The sequence below is a fragment of the Hippocampus comes genome, unplaced genomic scaffold (assembly GCF_001891065.2).
Source record: "Hippocampus comes isolate QL1 unplaced genomic scaffold, H_comes_QL1_v1.1 scaffold118, whole genome shotgun sequence".
In the NCBI taxonomy this organism is placed as follows: Eukaryota; Metazoa; Chordata; class Actinopteri; order Syngnathiformes; family Syngnathidae; genus Hippocampus; species Hippocampus comes.
Window position 1 is genome coordinate 278,520 of NW_017805461.1, and position 26,155 is coordinate 304,674.

Consider the following 26,155-nt stretch of genomic DNA (forward strand, 5'->3'; position numbering starts at 1 on the left):
CTTGCTATGACAATTACTACTACTACTACTACTACTACTACTACTACTACTACCACTACTACAACTAATAATAGTAATTTAGTGGGTTGCAGCATTTAAAAGGCATTCAATTTCCTCGTCAGTGTTTGTTGGAGCTCTGTAATAGATGCGAATGCTGTGTTGTGTATTACCAAGTACTTTAAAATTTACGGGTTGCATTTGTATTTTAATTCCTCCAATTACATACCACGACTACGTCGTTTCGCTCCCCCCCCCCTTTTTTTTTTTACAGTCTCCTAACAGTTTGTCTCTCCGAGGACGCCATACTCGACAAACTACTTCCGGCGCTTATTTCCGGGTCGTGGTGTCACAGTTTGTTCCATGCTCCTGAAACGGCGTAAATTCGCGTTGAAAGCGAAACGGAGAACCAAATTCATTTAATCCACTGCTATAATGTTCAAACTGGAAGGTCTCGGGCCTAAGATGGACCCAGAAGAAATGAAGAAGAAAATGCGACAAGACGTCGTCTCTTCTTTACGAAACTTTCTCATTTACGTCGCTCTCCTGAGAGCCAGTGAGTACACACAGGTGACATTGGAATGTCGCTAAATAGTGAGAAACAATGTCCTTTTATTTAAAGATCTTTTCATAATTATTATTAAAGACTCTAAACATGTTAAGTTTGTGAAGATCGCAAAATACTGTAAAAGAAAAAAAATAGGTCAAATACTAACAAGTCTGTCTTGTGGTGATCTGATTGATGGCTGCAAATGAATGGCGTCATTATGGATGATTGAGACCTGAGAGAATGTGTCATGTTTGTAAAATAGCTATGAGTGCCGATCACAATTATAACTCAAAATTGTGTTGCGGACTAATCAAAAATCTTTCTTTATTCACAGCTCCATTTGTATTAAAGCAGCTGGACAGTATATGAGAGGGGCGTCTTCTTTCCATGCCAAGGATGTCAGAGGCTTTGTGGAACGCGATATGTGGCGGTTGGCCAGCATCTGTCCAGCTGTGCGACTTGCAAAACATTCAATTTCATTGTGTTCCTTCATCCCTGGAGTTTGCGAGTGAAACATACTGATTGTGCTGATGCAATAGCACGAATGGCCTCTGTTATTAAAAACCAGCATGTTGGATTAAATGTTGTTTAGAATTACCTGGTGTCATGTGTGTTCAGTGTTGACACGGTCGTGTTTGTTTAATATGGTTAGTTATTTTGTTTTACTAAAATATTTTTGTCAGAGATGCATGATTCCGAATTGGCCCTTAGTTTTGTTTTTTTACTACCATACCAGGTTGTTATAATATATATAATTAGTAGTATTTATGAATGAAGGGTTGGGTTCAGCCAAAGGTGGATTTTTTTTTCCTGAAACATCACAGCTATAAATGTCAATGCATGTTAAAATCCATACTGCGCAAGCTTTTATAGGTGAAACTTAAAAAGGAAAAAAAAAAAAATCTTTCAGAAACCTGATGTGCCTGAAAAAAATGTAAAGCCATGTTTGCAATAGCGTTAAAAAAGCAATTAGGGATACAAAACCATCTCTGATTAAAATGTGCTGTTGACCAGTGTATTTTGTTTCTCCCATGTGAAGCTCCTCTCAATTTCATGTAGCACAGTAAAAATCGGGGATGGTACTGTTGTCATAGACAAGTATTAGAAATGTTTAATTTCTGAAGCGCCAGTGGCTTATACTGTATATGCATGTCAATATATTTGAATAATACAGAAAAATTCAATAAGTCAAAGGGTTTCTAAAACTGGGGCAGCAAACTTTTTTTTTGACTGCCACATTGAAGACGGATTTTTGAACACCTTTTTATAAAACATGTTTAAAAAATGCAATACAGTATACAGTGTCAATTGACGAGCAATTTAAAACATTTAAAGAATTGGTGATTAAGCAAAGCATTTGTGACATCTAAAAAGTTTCAGGAGAGTCAATACAAAAAATTTGGGATCTGTAACAATGATAAAAACGTAAATAAAAATATTGAGATATCTTGTACCATTCAAATTTAAAACTCATTTGTAAAAACTAGAATTCCAGGCCATTTAGGCATATTGATGTTTCGATCACCAAACAAACTTTGATAGGTACATAGATGAGGTAGGTAGGATTGTGTGTCTGTGTGTGGTGATGGGTTTGTGCAAATGCAAGGCTTTACAAGAGCATATGATTACAATGGAGAAAAGTCAACATATCGACTTGCTCAAAACCGAGGCTCGCTCTCCGCTTTGAGGCGATGTTCCCAGCAGAGAACAATCGCTCGGAGGGTGTCGATGTCGCTGGGATAGCCAAAAAGGACTTGGCCAGCTTTGCCAAGGTTGGATATCGTAATGCGTTTGATCTCCACCATGGCAGTGGATTCTCCTTCTTGGAGATTGGCTGTTCTCCAAAATACTGCAAGACTTCCTTCTGCACCGCTTGACTAAGCTGCTCATCCTCATCCTCCTCTTCCTCACTGCTGCTGGAGTCTGATGATGATCCCAGGATACTTTTGAGCAAAGATCCATATTTTGTACCTAAACGGTCTTTGGTTTTGGCCGTGGCTTCACCCCTGCTTTGATTTAACTGTCTTGCTTCCTTTTTAACAGCGAGTGCCATGGACTGGATTGTACACTGGACCTTAAACACATCTTCAGCAGGCAAGAACTTCAGTTTTCTAAACCTTGGGTCCAAAGCAGCAGCCAGGAGGACAGTGTTGGGAGCTTCGGGTTGAAATAAAAACAGTTTTTGCCATCTCTCTGTGATCTGTTCTGTCACTTGAGCCTGGAAGGCTCTGACAGATGCAGTTTTAAATGCTGAACTCAGTATTGACTTCTTAAGGTTGTGCACCAGCTGTGGAAGAGCAGAGAGAGTAACAAATTGCTCCCCGCTCAGAAACTCTGTTGCGCCTTCAAATGGTCCGAGGATCTGAGTCAGCTCCTCACTCAGGTTCCACTGCTCCGGATCTAGATCCAGGTAGTGCCGTTTGGTGACTGCGGGATCGGAAAGCGCTGCGGTCACAGGCCATCGTTGTCCGAGAAGCCTGGACAGCATGTGATATGTACTATTCCACCGGCTACTTACATCCTGGATCAACATCAGTGGCGGCATTCCCATTTGTTGCTGCTTTTCTTTCAGTTTGGTACAAGCTAATTCACTTCTCTTAAAATGCTCAACTAGGCATCTCGCCGAATCCACACAATTAGTAATGCTTTCCTTATTTTTCAGCGTGCTCTGAACAACTAAATTCAGAGTATGCCCTGAGCATATCACTGTAGCCCAGCCGTGCCTCTCCTCCAAAATTCCTGCCGCACCCACTACATTAGCCTCGTTGTCATGGACGACTGCCTTCACCTTTAGCAATGGAATATGAAACTTGGCAACGGTCTCCTCAAGCCAGTCCGCAATGTCGACAGCCATGTGCCTCTCTTCAAGACGCATCGTTGTGAGGTAGAGGGACTTCATCTCCCAATCTTCCCCCAAGAAGTGACAGGTCACCCCGAGATAGGCCTCTGTGGCCACACTAGTCCAGATGTCTGTAGTCAGTACAACACACTCCGTGTCCTGGAGGACATTTTTCAATTTCTCTGTCATTTCCTGGTGCCTCTTCTCCATGATATTTGTGAAATAAGTTATTGACGGTATGATGTACTTGGGGTTGAAAGTTGAAATCATCTTCCTAAATCCTTTGTCCTCCACCATGGATAATGGGCGCATATCAGTGACAAGCATGTCCAAAATGCTCTCTGTCAGCAAGGCAGCTTCTTTAACAGAGCATGATGGAACTGGGCGACCAAGTGATGTGCTGGGGGAAGGGGGGATAAAATTATTGATATGCATAAGAAATGCTGTGATGTTAAACTAGCCAAGTAAACATCGTACCGGAAATATACATTTATGCATCTGCCATTACTAATAAGGGGGGGACTTACCCATTTGACCAACACAAACAATTAGAAAATTAAAGCATTTTTGGCAAGGTTGTGAGGAAACAAAGCAGTGTTATTACAGTGGAACAGAGAACAGAAGGAGAGAGGGTTAAACCGTTTTCACCAAAACTACATACCACGGCCACCCCAAAATTGCAAAATGGTTTCCAGTGTCATGACAAGTGAATGAATCTTTTTAGTTAACACACACACACACACACACACACACACACACACACACACAAAACACTTGCACACACAACAGTTCTGACAGCCACTTTTGATTTAAAACTTACATAAGTTCCCGCAAATTTGTTTCTACATCGAAGCATGTGGCGGCACGTTGGACGACTGGTTAGGCATGTCCCTCACAGTGCAGAGTTCATGGGTTCGATTCCAGGCTCATGCCTTCCTGTGTGGAGTTGCATGTTCTCCCCATGCCTACATGGGTTTTCTCCGGGTAAAAAGATTACGTCCCACATTCAAAAACATGCACGGTAGGCTAATTGTTAATTGGTCACTGTAAATTGTCCTTAGGTGTAAATGGTTGCTTCTCTATGTGTGCCCTGTGATTGGCTGGCAACCATTTCGGCTGTATCCCGCCTACTGCCCGAAGACAGTTTGGATAGGCTCCTGCACGCCCGCGACCCTTGAAGGGATAAGCTGATCAGTATCAGATATTGGATTGATTTGAGCATAATAGAGTCATAACGAGATCAGATTGCGGCCGTTATAGAGACTCTACGTGCTAATTTGCGATCGTAGATGACAGTAAAATAGATAACATGAATGTTTACCTTACCTTGTGTCATCGAAGCTTGTTGAGCTAGAAACGACGACCGGGTGCTTTCGGTTCAAATGCGAAATCATTGTAGAAGTGCTGCTGTGGAACGCCAGTTCTGCATGGCAGTGGTCACATTGCACTATGTTGTATTGTTTAAGTCTGAAATGATCCCAAACTTTGGACATTTTCTGTTTTTTACGGACGGTTTCTTGGGTATCAGCCATCGCTGCAAATTGATGCCAAGGTTTGTGTCTGCAATAACAGTCCGTGTGGGAAGACATGTTCTCGTGCGATGGTTCCGGTGATCGTTTGTTGCGTTTTCACAAGATAACCAGTTGGTGGTAATGTTGCATTAATATGCCGGTTTCGTCGCATGTCGGATGGTCAGAGAATGCTTCGTTCGCACACTGTCCGACAAACCATTAATCCTCCTCGGCATTCCTGGATCTCGTTTCGTGCAGCGAGAATAAACAACGATTGATTTCGGATCTATGTCTTGAGAAGCGTATCGATCGGCTTTGAAGCCCTGCATCTCCCCCACAAAGAGCATCTGCTTGAGCCTCGGATGCAGACAATGAACGTCCGCGTCTGACGTGACTGAGAGCCAGAGGTCAGAATGGAGTTACTCTGATGCCATTTCAGCACACATTTCAGAAATGTTCACCTGTTAGAACGCCAGTAGCATCCCCGTACACGTTAGCATACAGTGTACCTGTAACCACGTTTATGCGAGGAATGCATTTAAGTGCCAATCGCAATAGGTAAACATTTATGTAAGGGCCCCTTTTACTCTTCCCACACACTTAAATGTAATGTATTAAAACACTCTTTACCAAGCGCCTGTTCTCACACGCTCACAATTGTCACTCAGTTGGCTTACTGTAAAAACCGACACCCAAAATAAAAGAGAATCAGACATTTATACACTAAAATCTTCAACCAAAACATAACAGTATGTCCAAGGAAAGCTTAATGCATAACATGAAACTCTACACACGGGCTAACAGAAACTAACATTGATGTTATGCCAATAATATACGACCTAACAACTAAAAGTTTAAAAACACGGAGCAGGAACACATTCTAAGAGTAGGCAATAAAAGAGAATTTGTCATCATATATATAAACACCAAATTGTTCGATAAAGCCATATAATTTGCTCAAAAAAGTCTTCTTGCTTTATGCGAACAATGCAAAATGCCATAGATGGGCTAATGGAAATTAACACCAACGTTAGGGTAATTACAAATCTTCAAGCAAAAGCTATTTTAACACACATGTACAGGTAGCAGCAACACAAAAACAGAGCATACACCAATAATAATTGGCATATATCAGCTCTGTAGAAACAACTATTACTGGTATCTTATATTTTAGCTTCTCTGCCTCTTCATTATTTTATTGACACTGCATTTCCTTCACTACATCTCAGTTTTTCTTAGTCTCTTACAGCACGTGGTACTAAACTGAAAGTGCCTAACTCTCAACTTAGACTAGTCTGTACACTGTAAAAACACATAAAACAAAACAAAAAAACTTTAAATAAAAATCTGCGATATCGTGAGGGAACACTGTAATATGGATTTTCCAGGTCACTTCCAGCACATTTTCCAGCAGCTGAACCTCCAGCGGCTCCATGGTCAAATGTGTGACTGTATAGTGGAGGTGGGAGGCCACAAATTTCACGCACACCGCGCCATCCTGGCAGCATGCAGCTCCCACTTCAAGGCTCTCAACAGCTCCAGTAACGGTACTGACGATGCTTATGGACAAAGTGTTGATAAAGTTAGAGGTCCCGGTTTGATGGCACTCGACCCGGAGGTGGTGACCCCAGAGGCCTTCTCCACCCTGCTGGATATGATCTACACATCCACTTTGTCGCTCGAGGCCTCCAACGTGATGGATGTGCTGCTGGCCGCCTCGTACCTCCACCTCAATTCCGTGGTCAAGGCCTGTAAGCTCTACCTGGCCAGAAAAAATTTCCCGGCCACGGCGCCTAAAGGCTGGCGCTCAGTGCAGCGGCGGGAGCATCCGTCCTCTCAAACCCAGCTCACATGTGTGGAGCTACTTGATGTGGAGGGCGTAGAGGTGAGCCAGTCGGGGGAAGATTCCTCAGAGCACAAGAGAAAGTCACATGAGGACAGGCTGAATGACAGAAAGAGGACCCGCAGGGTGTCTGGAGATGAAGAAAGTTCTCCAACAGTCACCCGAAGCACAGCCAACAACGAGGAGCAAGGAGAGGAGCTGCTCTCTCCGGACTACTTAAAGATGACAGTAAACATCTGCGAGGACCAATTGAATGAGGTAGAGGAAAAATATGTCTTCTCTATGGCTGACTCAGAGGAGATCCAGGTGCCGAGTCAGTCAGACAGCAGCGCAGGTGGAGAGACTTTTGTCAAAGATGAAGGCGGTCTCAAGGTGGAGACAGTGAAGATTAAAAAAGAAAGCATGACCTCCTCCTCTCCTGATCTTTCGCCATCAACGCCTCTACAGGACTCATCTGAAGTCCATGATGACAAAATAAGAAGCGCAGATGGACTTGTTAGCTGTTTACAATCCCAGCTTTGCTCAGCTCTTCCTGAAAAAGAGTGCGGTGATCTCCACGAGGATGAAGCTGTTGACAGCCTTTCTGAACTGGCCCTTTCCTGCTTCCTGAATCCTGGTCAAGACAGCGAAATAGGCGCTCTGGAGGAAGAAGCGAGTCTCGCGAGTCTGACGGCAGCTGCCACCGCAGCGGCTGCTGCCAGCGATGCTGCTGCAGATGGTGCGGACCAACAGTGTCAAAACTCAAATGCGTCTTCTCTCGTTTTCCCGGTAACTTCACTCCCTTTGCAACAGCTTCTCCCTACTCAGGCTCCTCCTTTTCGCGACACGCTCATCCTGCAGCCTGCGCACAACTCCCTATCGGGATTCCTCAGCCTGGAGCATTCGAAGCCCTCCAAGGGACAAGCAGGATCAAACGGAACGACCTTCCGTCGCATCGCCCCCAAAGCGGTGCCAGTATCCGAGACGGATCACTCAGCAGCATCTGGATCAGCTGGGCCCGATAAAGCGCCTTTAACAAGAGCTTCTGAGGACGTGTTGTCCAAGTGCAAGAAAGCAGCGGCTGAAGTCAACGTGCTTCTTGTGGAAGGAGACAAGAAGTATGCTTGCAAAATCTGCTCAAAGACATTCACGAATTTGGCGGACTGTAAGAAGCATATCCGCGTCCACACAGGAGAAAAGCCTTATCCTTGTCTCAAGTGTGGGAAACGCTTCAGCCAGTCATCACATCTGTACAAGCACTCGAAAAACTCCACCTGCTTGAACTGGAAGGCCAAGAGTTCATTACAAGACACTCTGCATTGACTGCACAGCAGTTTGGCCCCGCCAAATTCTTGAAGTTCTTTTGTGGTTAACGCTCTCACCTTTACTGCATTGTAATTCATGCCTCTGAATTCACTGACAATGAAGCATGAAGTAAGTGCAATGGACGCGAGAAGGTTTAAATGCAAACTAAATGGAATTATTTATTCTCAAGAAAATGAACTATTGTACACTACCAATTGGAATTGAAGTTCACATTCAATGTAGAGAGCGTTGCATCATGGGAATTACTTCATTTAGAAAAAGCCAGATCGCTAATCAATGATTCTTAGAGTAGGACATGTTGAAATGCTTCAAAGAGTAGCAAGTGCTGTTAGTGGCGTTGGAACAAAAATGTAATTTTGGAACTAGTGCAATTCAATGTCAATTCACTCTGGTCTCCAATTGATGTTACAAAATGACTTCACGGTGCCATCTGAACTGCAGCGGCATGATGATGGTGGCCAGTCCTTTCTAGGTTCTAGAAGATGAGTTCACTGGGCATTTGTGTGCCCTGTAAACCTCCCAGCAGGTTTTGGGCTGCCAAGGAAGCCATGACGCCTCTTGTGGAGTAGGTGGCGCTGCCGATGTGCGGCAAAACCACTGTGGAAAGCGAGACATGGGGTAAAAAGACAATTTGATCGAAATGGGAAGCAGACGTAAACAGATCTCATTTTAACGCTTCTGTACTCACCACAGTTTTTGAGTGTGAGAAGCGGGTGGTTTGTCGGTAGTGGCTCAGGTGTTGTTACATCCAGGCCGGCAGCAGCAATTTCTCCACTGGTCAGAGCCTCATACAGATCCTCCTGGTTCACGACAGCCCCCCTTGAGTGTCAAATGTCAACAATTGTTGTGAATCTCTATGACAATATACAGCACAGCACAAATGACACATCTGCTGAACTATACTCAAGACACAAGTTTCAAGATGGAATTTGTTGAATGGTTTCAAATATTGATGAAATATTCAATAAAAGTTGAATATTCATTGAAAGCCTGATGGTATGGATACTTTGACTTCTTTTTGCTGAAAAAAAAAAAGATACATCACTGAAACCTTTATGTTTTCGAGAACGTCAGAGATGACAATTCCCGAAAAATGTTGTTTCGGTCACGTGATCCACAAGGTTAATTTCAAGATCAAATTATTGGTCAACAGGGCAAGTTACTAAAATGCAGCGGCTGCTGCCAGCGATGCTGCTGCAGATGGTGCGGACCAACAGTGTCAAAACTCAAATGCGTCTTCTCTCGTTTTCCCGGTAACTTCACTCCCTTTGCAACAGCTTCTCCCTACTCAGGCTCCTCCTTTTCGCGACACGCTCATCCTGCAGCCTGCGCACAACTCCCTATCGGGATTCCTCAGCCTGGAGCATTCGAAGCCCTCCAAGGGACAAGCAGGATCAAACGGAACGACCTTCCGTCGCATCGCCCCCAAAGCGGTGCCAGTATCCGAGACGGATCACTCAGCAGCATCTGGATCAGCTGGGCCCGATAAAGCGCCTTTAACAAGAGCTTCTGAGGACGTGTTGTCCAAGTGCAAGAAAGCAGCGGCTGAAGTCAACGTGCTTCTTGTGGAAGGAGACAAGAAGTATGCTTGCAAAATCTGCTCAAAGACATTCACGAATTTGGCGGACTGTAAGAAGCATATCCGCGTCCACACAGGAGAAAAGCCTTATCCTTGTCTCAAGTGTGGGAAACGCTTCAGCCAGTCATCACATCTGTACAAGCACTCGAAAAACTCCACCTGCTTGAACTGGAAGGCCAAGAGTTCATTACAAGACACTCTGCATTGACTGCACAGCAGTTTGGCCCCGCCAAATTCTTGAAGTTCTTTTGTGGTTAACGCTCTCACCTTTACTGCATTGTAATTCATGCCTCTGAATTCACTGACAATGAAGCATGAAGTAAGTGCAATGGACGCGAGAAGGTTTAAATGCAAACTAAATGGAATTATTTATTCTCAAGAAAATGAACTATTGTACACTACCAATTGGAATTGAAGTTCACATTCAATGTAGAGAGCGTTGCATCATGGGAATTACTTCATTTAGAAAAAGCCAGATCGCTAATCAATGATTCTTAGAGTAGGACATGTTGAAATGCTTCAAAGAGTAGCAAGTGCTGTTAGTGGCGTTGGAACAAAAATGTAATTTTGGAACTAGTGCAATTCAATGTCAATTCACTCTGGTCTCCAATTGATGTTACAAAATGACTTCACGGTGCCATCTGAACTGCAGCGGCATGATGATGGTGGCCAGTCCTTTCTAGGTTCTAGAAGATGAGTTCACTGGGCATTTGTGTGCCCTGTAAACCTCCCAGCAGGTTTTGGGCTGCCAAGGAAGCCATGACGCCTCTTGTGGAGTAGGTGGCGCTGCCGATGTGCGGCAAAACCACTGTGGAAAGCGAGACATGGGGTAAAAAGACAATTTGATCGAAATGGGAAGCAGACGTAAACAGATCTCATTTTAACGCTTCTGTACTCACCACAGTTTTTGAGTGTGAGAAGCGGGTGGTTTGTCGGTAGTGGCTCAGGTGTTGTTACATCCAGGCCGGCAGCAGCAATTTCTCCACTGGTCAGAGCCTCATACAGATCCTCCTGGTTCACGACAGCCCCCCTTGAGTGTCAAATGTCAACAATTGTTGTGAATCTCTATGACAATATACAGCACAGCACAAATGACACATCTGCTGAACTATACTCAAGACACAAGTTTCAAGATGGAATTTGTTGAATGGTTTCAAATATTGATGAAATATTCAATAAAAGTTGAATATTCATTGAAAGCCTGATGGTATGGATACTTTGACTTCTTTTTGCTGAAAAAAAAAAAGATACATCACTGAAACCTTTATGTTTTCGAGAACGTCAGAGATGACAATTCCCGAAAAATGTTGTTTCGGTCACGTGATCCACAAGGTTAATTTCAAGATCAAATTATTGGTCAACAGGGCAAGTTACTAAAATATGCACCAATCTTCTAAGTGATTGCAGATTTTGAATCCTTGTTGAATTTGGACATTTATTTTAAAATGCACAGCATCTCAAGTGGATTCAAATCCAGACTTTTGACTTGGCATTTTGTATTTCCTTGGCTAGTCTCTGTGTGATATTATTAGCGGTTTGATGAACTGAAACCTTTGTGTGTGGTAGATATGCAAAGCACACACAAATCAGGAAAGGGGCAAATTGCATTTCGCAGCAATGTATACAAAAAAAAATAAGGTCTTTTGTCCGCACATCTAATCAGCCGAATTGATGACAATGTAGCTCTAACAATAAACGACACACTTAGCAAAGTTGTCAGCCATGTTTCGTTGACTTTTAATTGGAATGACTGAGTTCCAAGTGGGATTCTGGATGTTGTATACTACTCGGCATGTAAATTATCACAAAATTTCTGGCTTACACTCTTTTCACATTGTGTTCTTAACATACCTGCTGAAGTTGGTCCTACTTTTAAAATTAACATTGCAAAAAAAAAAAAAAAAAAAAAAAAAAAACCAAAAAAAGCCACAATAGGCCAAAAAAGAAAGTCAATTCATTCAGAGAAAATCCTTTCAAATTGACTTAACTTGCTCACGTGAGGCACACAACATGATCGACAACGGCACTCTGTCCTTTTGCAAAATGGGTTGCAATGGGAAACAAAAGAAAAGAAAAAAATGAAAGCTCTTGCAGGACAGCAGCTCAAACTCTGAAATTCCGTCAGAGTTTAGAGGTATTTTTGCAGCCATGATTATGTTTTTCTAAATCAAATGACAATTTATACAACCTCAGATGCATTTGACTAGAGATTTCATTGTCTGTAATGCTCAAAATACTTGTCATTTCGTTGGACGCTACCTGCTTGTGTTGATGAAGACAGCAGTGTTTTTCATCTTGCTGAAGAAGGCCTTGTCACACATTCCCTGGGTCTCTGGCGTCAGTGAGCACGCAACGACAATGAAGTCACTCTCAGTCAAAAGTGTGTCCAGAGGAACTGCGACAAATAAGCAAAAGGACAAAAGCAGCAACTTAGTTTATGTCCCACACAGACATCTTTTTTTTTGGTGTGTAAATTGCGCGCAAAAACAACCAGTACGGAATCCCCCGGCTCTGCCCTCAACCTTTTTCGTGTTTAGGCTTCATTTGTTTCCTAACCAAATTCTCCATTGAGCTCAGCAGCGTCAGCTTTGGCTGTTCTCCCAAAGTAGAGAAGCCGTTTCACTCCAAATGGCATGAGGCGCCGAGCAATCGCCATCCCTGAGCACAAATGATCACGTAACCTACAGGTCATCGTCCAAACTGAATGATAGTCGTCGTTCAAACATAGATGTTAAGTAATGGAAGAAAGGAAGCCTCACCGATGCGTCCCAGTCCAATGACTCCCACCGTGCTACCCGAAAGACCGTATCCACACATCCAGAGTGTTGTCCCGGACCTCCAGCCGCCACTGTGAGACATCGTTTGGTGAGTGAGCGACATTAAGGCAATTCTGCTCCAACGTTAACACAATGTGTTAGGAATGTGTTCATTTTTTTTCCATTGTTAAGTTATCAAAACAGGTACTGTGTAGTTGATAAATTTCTTTTTACTTTTGAACTCTAGACCTTTTTTTTTACTTGTGTTTAAGCAGTTAAATCAATGTTTCTGCTTTAACCATCTTTTTTCTTTCTTTTTTTTTTAACGCAAGTATTTGCACTTCTACTTGACATTGTATGATTACTTTAGACACGACTGCAAAACTCTAAAGTGAATGTGTAAGTTCGTAGGACAGACTTTTTGACTTCTTCCATCGCTTCAGGTAATCTGCGAGCTGTGGCCAGGAGAAGGGCAACAGTCAGTTCAGCTGTAGCGTCAGTTAGGACGTCGGGAGTGTAGCCGACACGTATGCCGCTGTTGAAAACAAGCAAAATACAATCTCAAAAAGTTTCCTCTTGTGTGCAGACAGATTGTTTTGTCGATGTCATTTCTGACCGTTTCTTTATTTCATCAAGAGCCAGGTGGTCGTATCCCACGGAAAAGGTGCTGATTACTTTCAGATTGGGTCCTGTGATTCAGAACATCATAAGTGGCTTGGTATTTCAAACATACAAGGTTGGGTCCTGTGATTTGGAACATAACGAATAGCTTGTTATTTCAAACATACAGGGTGCCCCAAAAGTCACGATACTATTCCTCTTTCATTGAATGTTTTGTGCCGAAAGATGAGTCCATCAGCACTTAACAGCCAAGGCTTTGCAGTTTTTACAAGCCCATGGCTCCCCAATTGACACCTCAAAGGCCAAGCTCTCACATGCTGATGGTTTCACATCTGTCCGAATGATATCTGTAATGAAATAGAAACAAGGAAGTGGATAGTGACGTTTGAGACATCCTGTATCTTTTGAGACACAAGTCCTAGAACATTTCTGACAAATACTGTCACGTAACCTACAGGTCATCGTCCAAACTGAATGATAGTCGTCGTTCAAACATAGATGTTAAGTAATGGAAGAAAGGAAGCCTCACCGATGCGTCCCAGTCCAATGACTCCCACCGTGCTACCCGAAAGACCGTATCCACACATCCAGAGTGTTGTCCCGGACCTCCAGCCGCCACTGTGAGACATCGTTTGGTGAGTGAGCGACATTAAGGCAATTCTGCTCCAACGTTAACACAATGTGTTAGGAATGTGTTCATTTTTTTTCCATTGTTAAGTTATCAAAACAGGTACTGTGTAGTTGATAAATTTCTTTTTACTTTTGAACTCTAGACCTTTTTTTTTACTTGTGTTTAAGCAGTTAAATCAATGTTTCTGCTTTAACCATCTTTTTTCTTTCTTTTTTTTTTAACGCAAGTATTTGCACTTCTACTTGACATTGTATGATTACTTTAGACACGACTGCAAAACTCTAAAGTGAATGTGTAAGTTCGTAGGACAGACTTTTTGACTTCTTCCATCGCTTCAGGTAATCTGCGAGCTGTGGCCAGGAGAAGGGCAACAGTCAGTTCAGCTGTAGCGTCAGTTAGGACGTCGGGAGTGTAGCCGACACGTATGCCGCTGTTGAAAACAAGCAAAATACAATCTCAAAAAGTTTCCTCTTGTGTGCAGACAGATTGTTTTGTCGATGTCATTTCTGACCGTTTCTTTATTTCATCAAGAGCCAGGTGGTCGTATCCCACGGAAAAGGTGCTGATTACTTTCAGATTGGGTCCTGTGATTCAGAACATCATAAGTGGCTTGGTATTTCAAACATACAAGGTTGGGTCCTGTGATTTGGAACATAACGAATAGCTTGTTATTTCAAACATACAGGGTGCCCCAAAAGTCACGATACTATTCCTCTTTCATTGAATGTTTTGTGCCGAAAGATGAGTCCATCAGCACTTAACAGCCAAGGCTTTGCAGTTTTTACAAGCCCATGGCTCCCCAATTGACACCTCAAAGGCCAAGCTCTCACATGCTGATGGTTTCACATCTGTCCGAATGATATCTGTAATGAAATAGAAACAAGGAAGTGGATAGTGACGTTTGAGACATCCTGTATCTTTTGAGACACAAGTCCTAGAACATTTCTGACAAATACTGTACCTTCTTTATTCACCATCAGATGATTACCTCAAGGATTAAATTGGGAAAGTGAGGGGTATTATTAAGAGTATGGAAAGTTTTACAACCAATTTCTATGGAATTTCATGGGGGGGTTGAAGAAAGGTCAGGATCTTAGAACTTATTTTCACTTTTTGATGTTCACCTGTATTACACAAAGGAGGGGCAGTGACAGTGTGCTTGAGAATAGTCTCCTTTATCCAGATCATTCCATTCTTAGGGCACTGAATCGATCACAACTGGACGGTTCAGGTTGTCTTAGAAGAAGTTTGGCCTCTGATCTGTGACAACTTCATCAGTTCATGCAACAAGGTTTGGGTAGGACTAGACCAGCCTGCATTGGTGTGGAAAGCCCAACTATTGTTGGAGGCATGCCCTCAAATTCCAAGACAACTACAACACCCAAGTTGTGGTCGATTCAATGTCCTGGGAGTGACAGTATGGCATTTCCCTTAATATTTGGTTGCATTTTTTCAGAATGTTCCAGGACTGACATTTGGTAGAGCAAAACATTGGTTCAATGCAGTGAGTGGGGTAACTTCGATCAAAATAAAAGTACCTGCAGCATCTAGAACCTCAGCATCGATTTTATCTGTCAGCAGACACAGGAGACCGTGGGACCCCTGCACAGCTTTGAGTAATTCTGCTCGTGACACGTCTGAGTCCCACTGACACAAATCACACCTGTTTCCATGCGAACCCAAGGTGAAAACATAAATTTACTCAAATAAACTGCAATTTGGGCCAGTCACGCAGATTGTTTCGTGCACGTCATCGGAAGTGTAAGTAATTACAGTGAATTGTTTGGAACTGAAAGGGTACCACATTGTGTATATGTAAGTAAGGCATTAAAATTATGCATACACTCCAGACGCTGACAGAATCTTCATCCCCTCAGGCGGGAGCTGGCTGGACACCATCACCTTCATAAATTTCTTCACTGCTTTCATCCTGCTCAACCAGAAATGTGAATTAAGTCACTCATTAGGTACTGTACAACTTCGGCTGATTAATTATTAACCTTGAACGACGGCTCTTCCTGACAGGCACAAAAAACTGCATACGCGGCACCCGGAAGTGATAACCACCCCTTTCGTAAAATCTTGAAAGCGATTTGTTTCAACAGGTTAGATTAAATTCCGATTCACTATACACAGGGTTATGTTCATGTATATCATTTGTCGTATTACTCGTATTTAATTATTTGAAAATTTGCTAGCTGATGACAGTAGCATGAAATACTGAGGCGAAGTTTGTGTAACCCTATAGTATTCACATGGTTGTTTACGAACGTAATGTGCGTAGAGTCATACGCACATTTCGTTGCACACGACTGTAGTCGAGAAAACAACCACTATAAGCGTCCTCCTCCCGCTCCTCCTCGAGTTTGGCACTTTTTGTACATCAGACGAAAATAGGCCCTGGGACTGCGTCTTGTAAACGTAAGATGTTTGCCTTTTTTTCCTCACGTTTTTCTCCTTTTTTTTAGTTGACAGAGCTGCGCATTTGACACATGAGCTACCGCTAGCTGCAACAGGCTAACATAAACAAGGTTTGCAGTGTTTGGAAATAGCCAGTCAGTCGGGAACAAACAGATCTAAACGTAATTTTTCATGCTTATGATGTCTGGTAGTAGTTTTTTTTTCTTCTAGAAACTCTTTGTTCTTTTTTAAGCACATATTAAGGCTATTAATATGTGTGTAGTGTTTATTACTACGGATCAATTGTATAATATCGAAAACAATTTTTAAGATCAACTCTGCAAATATTCGTTTTTGATTATTTGATGTGAAGTTACTGATGGGAATGTCTAACGTTTTAAAACAGGCATAACTTTTTCCTTGTATAGTTTTATTGCTGTTTTTGTGAAACCATTGCACAGAAACGATTAATTGACAACTAATCAATTGTCAAATATAAGGATGTTTCGATCACCTTTTTTTGCATCCAAGTCTGAATCCACGTAACTTGATTTGCCGATACCGACTCCCTATCCAATATCTCTGCAATGCAATGCAATGCAATGCAGAAGAAAAAGAAGACGACATCTAAATTGTCTGTATTACCTTATGTTTTACTTTTTTAATGGCTGTAAATCAGCAGTAGTTCAAATCAAGTAAAGAACTGGAATATGTTATTTGTGACTTTAGAAATTAAGAACATTGAAGAATCCATCACGTGATCGGCCCTGATTTCTTATCATATTCATCGGATCGAGATAACAAAGTAGTTGAAAAGTGTTTGATAATCTGTTTGATAAACTCACAATCTTCTGAATTTTATTTTACAGGGGAGTCATTTTCTTGAATATTTATTTGGTGTTAATTCCTTGTGTCAATCATTGAATTCTTTCAGTCCATTTTCCTGTTTTATTTCTTCCTCTACCTCTTGAATTCTCGTGTAAAATGTCATCTTCTCCTATATATATATATATATATATATTTCCTCTACATTTGCCATCCATTGATCCTGGTTTGGTGGGTCTACCTTACACAGATTCTGTCTTCGAGCTTTCATTAATACCTTAAGCAAGTGGCTATCTTTATTATGTATTAGTCTTTCCTTAAGGTTAAAATCAAGCACTTATGTCAGTTGCACTTGTCTTCTATAATATCCACAATTTCTCAATCGTACATCCCGTGCAATAAAATATGATAATATAATGAATGCATATTTATTCCATTGCCCAAACCATGATGAAAGAGAAATTATTCATTATTTAGGATCTCCCGATTTATTCTTCATTTAAAGGATGTAGTCACACGTTTGTCTTTCCACAGGAGAGATTGTACGGGTGTCTGTGCCTGCACGCCTTTGGCTCGAGAAACCTGCCGAACTTGTCTGAGCTTGCCAGCAGCAGCCCAGCAACACGTTGAGTGGAGCGACACCTGCACCGTACAATGGCTCTGTTGACTCTGCACAGGCTCCCCTCCATCAGCGCTGCTCCCGTGAGTCATGCCCATGCCTTGCAGTAGTCGGTCAAGCGAGTCATTTTGTGTCATGCCTTCACACGAAGCTCCGCTTTACCAGTATAGAAAGATGCATTCAGAACACCAACATCAATCTGCCCCAGGACAACAGAACACCATATTAGTGCAGTGACAATGTTTTGTTTTCATCGGATCACATCGGTTTAGGGAGCAAACATTCCACAGATATTTTGTGACTTCATCAAAGCTGAATCATATTCATTAGAGCAGAGATGGTGCAATCGTCTCACTTCCTGTCTGTCTCAACGCTTGCTGTGTCATCAGCTTTTGCCTCATTACCATCTCATCTTCCTGCGTTCATCCAGCTTTAAACAAATACAATTCCTCTTCACAGCCAGAGGCGATTTGTGTCATCAAGTAAGCCGCAGTCCAGGTGTCATTTCTGCATATTTTATCATAGATGCTAATCATCGTGCTATCTTAACTTTTCTTCTTTTTTCCTTTTCCTTCTTCTCTTCCAATTACCCATCGTTCTTTTCCCGTAGCTCCTGCCCAGTCCTTCACTTAATTTTTGTTTTTTGTTTTTTTAAATTTTGCTTCTTGACTGTCTGGACTTGTCAGTTGCGTAAAAGGTAATGTCGCTGTGTCATATTTCCTTTCTCCTGAATACCCTTTAATAAGTTTAGTTATAAATGGCTCTCTGTTTTTTTGCCATTTCATTCAGCTGGCAGGTTTTTTATCCATCCCAAACACCCTATATACCTCGCCTTGCTGATTTGTCACCATCTCTGTCTGTCTCCTCACTTCAGACTTCCACTGCACCTTATCAGTATTGTACCACATTTCACCCTCAAAATGACAAAACAGTCCCCCTCCCCCCACCCCCAAGCTATTTACCAAATTTGGACAGTCTTCAAGTCTGTTAAAATGTCATTTTAAAGGGCTTTGAATTGGAAAAGACCACTTCAGAATGACAAGGCGTCCTTTTTTTCTCTCCCCAATTTAGAGCAAACATGCCCCATTATAGAGTATTTCCGAATAAAGCTAGCCTTGCTACACTGATGTCAAAATATCACACTGGCTTTTTAACCTTGTGCCCCTTCTTTAAGTGTTCTTCTCATAATTTATTTGATCTTTTAAGGATGAAACCACCCAAAAAAGAGGACGATTTCAGAAAAGGTACGTTGATACCACATCAGATTGTTTCCATTACACAAACTTCAGCCATTGTGAGCCTCCAGAATACATAATGAGTCTTGTTGGTCATCAGGGAGAGCTTTGCCCTCGTGAAGGGAGCGGTGCTCCTGCTGGAAGAGGCCCAGAGAGAGGAGCCTCACGAGGAGACTTTGCTTCCCCAGAAACAAGAAGACTGTGCTTCAGACAAGCGTCACAGACACATTCACGCCATGGTTGAGCTGCTTCGACCAGAAGATAGTATCAAGCTGGTGAGGGCTCATATTTACACATGTATTGATCCAGTATCCCCCCCCAAAAAAAATGCTGTCTGTCGCATGAGAAATGTGTTGTATGGGTTGTTTTACAATGAATCTCTTGTCAACTTGAGGGATAGCCTGAAGTTGCTTCTGCACACGTGCAGTCACATGAGCTTGAAACCCGTCATGAATGAAAACCACTATGCAACTTTTGTTTTCGTTCCAGAACTCCCCCTGAATCCCGTCCTTGCAAATTTAACAATGTTCATCACTTGTTATTCACACTGACATCGAGGCATCTGTTTAATTCGGTGTTTGTTACCTTGGTGTAAGTCTGTACTGCCTCATGCCAATAATTGTTTTCAATATTTTGTTGATGCTAATGCGACGATTCTGTTATACTGGATATACTAGTTGTCTGATCGTGTCAGTCCACATAGCATTGTTATCGCTTTAGAGGTGCAGTGTTTGATGCCTTTCTCGCATTGGCTCTGATTAAATCTGAAATAGAGCTCATGGTTGTTGTTCATACGAAAGAGAAATATGAAGAGGATAAAAGCACACGGATGTCCTTTAAAATATGATATCGTGTAAATCTACATTGCACGGCCATACTCCAATGTGACCATAAATTGCTTGGTTTTGCTTGACTATGCAGTCACAGAGTGCTACGGGATTTGTTCAAACAAAAATGTGTGAAATCTGACTCGGGTTTATTAGGCGATTGATTTAGATGCAACAAACTGCGCCACTTTATCTTCGTCCTTGCTCTGTGCAGGCCGTGCAGCTGGAGTCCATCAGTTCGGTTCGAATCAGGTATCTCATCATTGTCTCTACTCTCGCTAACAAAGACGAGACCATCCTGCTTGGCATGGATTTCCCCAAACAGGACAGGTGTGTGCGGCCAACAGTGAGAGAAAGTTGACAGACATTCGCAAATCGCTTCATCAGCGCATTTTGGCCATCTGCTTGTTTTCAGTGATGAGTGCACCATTGGCTTGGTTCTGCCCGTCTGGAGCGACACGCAAGTGTATTTGGATGGAGACGGGTACGTGCGGGAGTCTTGGTTTAATTATGGTATAAAAATAGAATGGGCGATTTTAAATTGTAATTATTTTTATGATGGGTGGATTTTTAACATACACATTGCCAACTTTAAACAAAGATTTCAAACTCACACAATACTGTCAACAAGAACACATACCGGTGAAAATAAAACTCCCTTGAGGGAGTATCAGTCGACTGGATAAGGGATTAACTGAAAATGGCAAAAATATGCAGCACAGACGCAGTGCCGACCACTGAGTTTCTGGCCAGAGAAGATATGAACAAGGACCGTTGCTATTTATGGAGCTGAATCATTTCCCATGAATTGTAACTGCTCCTATCGCTTACTCGAGCTCTTACATAAGCCTCGCGGTCCTTTCATGTGAAATCATTTGGCGCCAACTGTGAGGTTGATGATGCGCTTGAAGTGCATGAAAATGCCCTGAGTGACACCACTGCTGTGTTCTGCCACATGCGGTGTCGCACAAGGCGTTTTACCACACATCTGCTGGTCTGCTGAGAGGAGACTCAACTCTCATCATGTTGACTCGCGCACCCCAACTGTGCCAATTAGCGATTTGACACGTTCCTCTCTGCACACTCTGTTCACTCCTAACGCTTCTCACCAGTTATCGACGCCAAATACATTCACCCTCCTTTTGGGCCAGCCTCTTGATTGTATTTTGTCAGTGTCGCTTCCCTTTTCCCCGGTAGTCGCACTCTATCTTTCTTTGTCTTGATCTTTCTTTCTCTTCCCACTTTACAGCGGTTTCAGTGTCACATCAGCAGAAGAAACAAGAATTTTTAAACCGGTTTCCATGCAGACCATGTGGTGAGTCCGAATGTCAACACAAAACACACAAATTGAATGCTTCCCATCAATCCATAGGCTGGATTTACACCGCGTGTCCATCCATTCTATTCCGACCGGTTATGCTGTTCAGTCACAGCTAAGAGGGGGACCTATTCCTGCTGACTTTTGACGAGAGGCAATGTACACCCTGGACCGGTTGCCAGTCGATCTCAGGGAGCGTACAAAACAGCCAATCACACTCACATTTAGACTTCAGTGAACATACCTGCTTTTGAAATTTGGGAGAGGGCCTGCACAAACACGATTTAGTGTTTACAGTGTATACTTGATCTATTTACATGTTCCTTTCACTGACCGATATCTGACATCACTGCGCTTATGTTTGTTAAACACCAGATGTTGCCCGCCTGTATGCACACGCAAGGCAAATTACAGTTGATCAACTACACACCATTGATAGAAACAGAAGTAAAAACATCCAATAGCAACATTAAAGTTGATTTTTGTTTCTTAACTTTCCGTATCAGCGTGTTTGGCCTGGAGTCAGGACTAACTCTTCCCCCATAGATGTAAAAGTCAGATTACCTCTACGTTGCTCCACTGACAACCATCAGCCATTTTATTCTCCATTTGATAGTACATTCATTTCTGAGCGGTGGCTTGAATTTTACTAGTCGTGATTCTCATCTTTTTGGCTCAGAACACAACCACAATGGATTTGAAATTAGACAAAAAAAGAGGTACTTTATCTGCAGACTTTCAGATTTAATTTGAGGATACTTGCATCCAAATCAGGTAATGAATTGTGGGAATTACAACAAAAGGTCCATGACCGGGTGGCTCGATTTTTTTTTTTTTTTAATTATTTCCCGTCATCCGCCAACTGATGGACTCTCCTTCAGTACTGACGGAATGCCCACCTCTGGTAAACATGAGGTAAATTTTACTCTACGCTGAAAACATTTGGGTTTGACATCAAATGATGATTAGTGGAATCAACACATCAGGGTTTTTTCCCCCAACTATTTATAGGATGTGTGGACAATTTAGAGTTGTTTTGCCCAAAAGATGCCATCTTTTACTGTAAATTGGGTATTCAATCCAGATGGAATGATTTCGAAATAAAAGCTGAAATGTTGATCTCTTGTCTCATGCAGTATTTAGTGTACAACAAAAACAAAGAAGTTGACTGTTCCAATACTTTGGGGGAGGGGAGTGTTTGTTCAAGGCATAATTCAGATCTGAAGAAATCCAAATTACTTGCACACCGAAACTGGACCCCCTGAGAGTCTTACAGCCATAAAAGCCATTCTTTTTTTTTTTCCCCCCTACATCAAGGTCAGTGCTGCAGTCTTTGCACGGCTGTTGCGAGCGGGCCGTCAAAGGTGCCGTGATCCCGGGCTGCGGCCTGGAGTGGGCCCAGCACTACCACCAGCACGTCGAGTCGGACCGCTTATGCCTCAACGAGTGGGAGGCCATGAATGACTTGGAGTCGGTCAGGAAGGACAGCGACGGTCAGAAGTAACGATGGCGGAATTACTCCTGGAAGAGGAAGAAATTCAGTCTTACATTCTGTTGAGAATTGACATGCATCCACCCCCAAATACACGTATGCTCAATCTGGATCTGATGAAATGCCCCAACTAAGGGACTCTTTGTGTTTCATGTCCAGTAATGCAGACCGAACCTCTAAAGAGAGGCTGATCAAGGAGCACCTGAGAGACATCATGAGGACAGAAGACCTGGATAACCTCACGTCCAAAATGGTAGGAGTTGAAAGGGGCAGAAGGAGAAAAGGAAGAATACTGAGAGTGGTCTTAATAGGCTTTCCCCCTCCGCTGTAGGTCCACACGGCCCTGAAGACGCGAATCGGCTTCGACATGAGGCCGTTCAAGGAGTACATTGACAATGAGATTCTGGTTACCATGGCTCAGATGGACAAACCATCAAAGATTTTTGACTACCTTTACCTGGTGAGTCAGTGCTTTTATTTTGAAACGGTACCAAGAAGCCTTCGTTTTGTTTTGCTGAGTTAAAGACATCAAGGTGCTCTTCCTCCAAAACGGTAGCCGGGTTTAGAATGGAGACTTTTTTGGGTCATTCAGATTGAAATCATTACCAATGAAGATCTCTGGTCGCGCGTTTAGATTTGACGTGATCTTTTCCGATCTGCTGTTTTCAACTGTGTTACAGCCCTGTGACATGTTGAGATCGACCCAAATGTCATGTGATTCATCAAGATGGCCTGCATTCGTCTATTTAGTACAGAAAGTGTGGTATTTTTAACACTTTTATTAAAGCAAAATCTTGATGGAAAAACAAGTCACCAGTACTTTAAAACAAGTTCTCCCGTCATAGACAAACGCTGACATTTTAAAGTGTGTATATGGTGACGTCACTACGCATTAACATCAAGACAGGGCATGAGCACTTGGCACACAGCTCGGCTCTTCTCATTGAACTGGTCACATGACGCTCATTCAGACAGTATAACGGAACTCACGGGCGTATATTCTTTATCTTCTGTGACAAATAGCTAACTTTACTTACTGTATGACTTGGTTGGAAAACTGCTCCTCATGTATTATATGCAGGGATGTCACACACTGAAACCTAGAATTTTCTGCATTTTTGTAAGAATTGATCTGATCTACAGGAATGTCGGGGGTGGGGGGCTCTGACTTTGCTTGTCTGAGCCAGCCAAAGTGTGATTGTTTGCGTCTCTCGCCTTGATGACGAAGGCAGCGCAGGCTGCCAGAACTCATGCGAATTGCACGACAAATGACCATTGACACATCATATGTGCGTTGCGGTCATGTGCTTCACTTGTACTGAAAAAAACTAAGCATCGAAGCTCCTTCCCCTGATCGGGCTATGAACGGAAATGGTGAGGTGACGAGTAGACGACGCGGACGCTGAACAATGCCGCGTCTACTCGGAGAGGAGCTTCGGTGGAGAGCCATGTTTGTGTGTGACAATGATTACATAGCATGTGTGCTCGCCTTGCATTTCAGTCTTTTTTTTGAGATGAGACTTTTGGAAGGTAAACTATTCTACCTTGGGGTCAGTAAAAGTTGGGTAGCACTGCTCTTTAGAGGAAATCTGAATTGGAAGCAATACATACGTACGAATGATCACAATGAGACTGACATTTTTTTGTTTCTCTGCTTTCAGGGCTCCGAATGGAACGCGGCCAACTTTGAAGAGCTGCAGAAAAACAAGTCAGTTCTTTTTCTATGAAGCTCCGTATTCTGCCGTCTCCTCCAGTTGCGTTCTCGCCACCGAGCGTGCAGTCTTTTCGCAGCGTGGGCTACATTCTGAATGTGACGAGGGAGATCGATAACTTCTTCCCAGAGTCCTTCACCTACATGAATATCAGAGTGTATGACGTGGAGGCCACTGACCTACTCCCCCACTGGACCGACACGTACAACTTTATCAACACTGCAAGGTAGTTCGCAGCATATGATAACACAAACTCTGCTTTGTGAAGCGACACTGCCGTGTCTGTGCGTTGGCCAACAAATAACTTTTGAGCATTGAAACAAGAAGGCAACAAACAGTATGTAGAAAAATACATGTCAAAAAAGGAAAAGTTCTACAATCCGCTGTCTACAATTTTCAAGTCGCCAACTTATTTGTTGACCCGTGCGCCACAGGAAGAGCGGACAGGCGGTGTTGGTGCACTGCAAGATGGGCGTGTCTCGTTCCTCGTCCACCGTGATCGCCTACGCCATGAAGCAGCAGCGCTGGTCGCTGGACGTTGCCATGGCCTACGTGAGGGATCGCCGCTCCATCGTTAAACCCAACGACGGCTTCATGAAGCAGCTGCAGACCTACAATGGTATCCTCAACGCCAGGTCAGAAATGTCGCCTCATTCTCAAGTCACCTATTGTAGGGCACGGTGTGTCCACAGTCTCTTTACAGTGTAAAAGAAACAGATTACAAGAGCAACAGATGGCATTTGCTGTCAGTGTTTGAGTGCTTTTTGCACAACTTGCTGTTCCCTTACAGAGCTAAACTGCAAAATTGACAACAGTTTTTTTGTTTCGTTTTGTTTTTTTCCCCCCATTTCCGAGGATGTTCCTCTGTATCGCCGTTGACGATGACATTCTGTGACACTCTAAGCTCACTGGCCACTTCCCTCTGAGAACATCCTGTTTGTAGTTTTGCAACGTTGAGTTGAGGTGCTGTTGATTAATTGTGAGGAGACATCTTGGTCTCACGGTGTCAAAATGTCAACAATACGATCAAAAGGACTGTTTCACACAGACACAGGAAAGCCGGAAGAGTCACGGAAAAAAGCATCAATTTCTCATTTTGTCGTCATTGACCCTGATGAATTTTGTATGCATTTGCTTTCACAAAGAATTTGAAAATTGTAAACAGGCTATTTGGACACCCTGTCCAACTTTGTGAAATAAGGGCTTCAAACGATGTTCAAATCTTGTTGCTCTTCCCTCCAGCCAGCAGCGTCACAGTTTACTGTGGAGGCGAAAATCCAAAGACCAAAGGCAGAAGTCTGAGCACAAAGACAACGGAGGGGAGTCAGGTGATGAGGAAGAGGAGGAAGGAGATGAGGAAGAAGGGGATGAAGAGCAGGAGGATGAAGGCCTTGACGAGGGTGACGACATCACAGAGAGCAGTGACGAAAATGAGGAGTCTGTGGAAGAGGTAAGGGATGACAGTGGCCAGGGGTGTCACTAGGTTTCAAGAACAAGGGGGGCTTAGCCCCAAGGGGAACACAGCCTCTTTAGGGGGGTCCGGGGGCATACCCCCCCTGGGAGAATTTTTTTCTACATTCTGTTAAAAATCCATCAATTCCGTGCACTTTGAGAGCAAATTGAAGAGGCTATGAAGAACTACACACATCACATTAGTATCCTCTTTACTATGATGGGGCTTCCTCCCCTGGACTTTAACTGGACTAGATAATAGAAATTATAAAGAGTTCAAAAGTTCAATCTTGGTTGTTCAAGGGAATTAGAAGGATGCCTGGTAACATAACCTATATGACAGTAGGCCTATATTCCTCTCTACCAAAATGTATGAATATATGCTTAGCCCCCAGAAGACTATGTATTTTGAGATGTCTGCCGTGATATGCACTTTAACTTAGTACAATGAGATGCAAAAGCTTCATCACTTTGGAAAAACACAAGTTTGCTGCTCAATACTTACTGTAAGCTCCGATTGCATTTTGGGAACAGCCTTGCAAGTAAAATTAGCCTTGAGATCTGATAGACTCCCCTGTCCAGCAGAGACCCCCCCCCCCCTCACTCTCTGTGCGTCTTTAGCCTGATTCCTATCAAATAAATA

The 26,155-nt window shown here is 42.9% G+C and overlaps 6 protein-coding genes and 1 long non-coding RNA gene across 8 annotated transcripts in view; 5 read left to right on the forward strand and 2 right to left on the reverse strand.

Annotated features, from left to right (window-relative positions):
• Nucleotides 1-327: 327 nt before the first annotated feature.
• tomm5 (translocase of outer mitochondrial membrane 5 homolog (yeast)) lies at nt 328-1,144 on the forward strand. Its single transcript, XM_019874804.1, has 2 exons — nt 328-553; nt 882-1,144. Exons 1-2 carry the CDS (start codon nt 433-435, stop codon nt 914-916), a joined length of 156 nt encoding a protein of 51 aa, XP_019730363.1. The 5' UTR covers nt 328-432; the 3' UTR covers nt 917-1,144.
• Nucleotides 1,145-1,630: 486 nt separating this feature from the next.
• Nucleotides 1,631-5,132, reverse strand: LOC109518755 (zinc finger BED domain-containing protein 4-like). The gene is made up of 2 exons (XM_019874799.1): nt 4,713-5,132; nt 1,631-3,786 (listed from the first exon to the last, which is right to left on the reverse strand). The coding sequence occupies exons 1-2, from the start codon at nt 4,973-4,975 to the stop codon at nt 2,157-2,159; spliced, it is 1,893 nt and encodes a 630-aa protein (XP_019730358.1). The 5' UTR covers nt 4,976-5,132; the 3' UTR covers nt 1,631-2,156.
• Nucleotides 5,133-5,161: 29 nt separating this feature from the next.
• Nucleotides 5,162-8,475, forward strand: LOC109518757 (zinc finger and BTB domain-containing protein 5-like). The gene has a single exon (XM_019874801.1). The coding sequence runs from the start codon at nt 6,273-6,275 to the stop codon at nt 8,040-8,042; it is 1,770 nt and encodes a 589-aa protein (XP_019730360.1). The 5' UTR covers nt 5,162-6,272; the 3' UTR covers nt 8,043-8,475.
• Nucleotides 8,476-8,685: 210 nt separating this feature from the next.
• LOC109518677 (zinc finger and BTB domain-containing protein 5-like) lies at nt 8,686-9,876 on the forward strand. The gene is made up of 2 exons (XM_019874695.1): nt 8,686-8,698; nt 9,219-9,876. The coding sequence occupies exons 1-2, from the start codon at nt 8,686-8,688 to the stop codon at nt 9,830-9,832; spliced, it is 627 nt and encodes a 208-aa protein (XP_019730254.1). The 3' UTR covers nt 9,833-9,876.
• Nucleotides 9,877-9,967: 91 nt separating this feature from the next.
• On the reverse strand, nt 9,968-15,790 carry grhpra (glyoxylate reductase/hydroxypyruvate reductase a). 2 transcript variants are annotated; one of them, XM_019874802.1, is made up of 10 exons: nt 15,633-15,790; nt 15,476-15,562; nt 15,171-15,295; nt 14,144-14,216; nt 13,946-14,062; nt 13,531-13,619; nt 12,181-12,282; nt 11,884-12,019; nt 10,524-10,654; nt 9,968-10,432 (listed from the first exon to the last, which is right to left on the reverse strand). In XM_019874802.1, exons 1-10 carry the CDS (start codon nt 15,671-15,673, stop codon nt 10,311-10,313), a joined length of 1,023 nt encoding a protein of 340 aa, XP_019730361.1. In that variant the 5' UTR covers nt 15,674-15,790; the 3' UTR covers nt 9,968-10,310. The 2 variants fall into 2 exon arrangements, with proteins under 2 accessions (XP_019730361.1, XP_019730362.1); XM_019874803.1 differs by lacking the exons at nt 15,476-15,562; nt 15,633-15,790 and adding an exon at nt 15,434-15,453.
• Nucleotides 12,263-15,146, forward strand: LOC109518761 (uncharacterized). Its single transcript, XR_002168815.1, has 3 exons — nt 12,263-12,311; nt 13,459-13,636; nt 15,089-15,146. It is a non-coding gene; the product is annotated as an uncharacterized LOC109518761 (long non-coding RNA).
• A 145-nt stretch (nt 15,791-15,935) lies between the features above and the next one.
• LOC109518756 (protein phosphatase Slingshot homolog 3) overlaps nt 15,936-26,155 on the forward strand; it is a 13,717-nt gene continuing 3,497 nt past the window's right edge. Inside the window, exons 1-14 of the mRNA XM_019874800.1 lie at nt 15,936-16,053; nt 17,392-17,559; nt 18,683-18,720; nt 18,812-18,986; nt 19,753-19,868; nt 19,954-20,022; nt 20,788-20,853; nt 22,174-22,356; nt 22,508-22,601; nt 22,680-22,808; nt 24,010-24,056; nt 24,140-24,286; nt 24,495-24,695; nt 25,303-25,510. Coding sequence (XP_019730359.1) covers nt 17,512-17,559; nt 18,683-18,720; nt 18,812-18,986; nt 19,753-19,868; nt 19,954-20,022; nt 20,788-20,853; nt 22,174-22,356; nt 22,508-22,601; nt 22,680-22,808; nt 24,010-24,056; nt 24,140-24,286; nt 24,495-24,695; nt 25,303-25,510 — 1,521 coding nt within the window. The 5' untranslated portion in view covers nt 15,936-16,053; nt 17,392-17,511. The remainder of the gene's footprint in view (nt 16,054-17,391; nt 17,560-18,682; nt 18,721-18,811; nt 18,987-19,752; nt 19,869-19,953; nt 20,023-20,787; nt 20,854-22,173; nt 22,357-22,507; nt 22,602-22,679; nt 22,809-24,009; nt 24,057-24,139; nt 24,287-24,494; nt 24,696-25,302; nt 25,511-26,155) is intronic.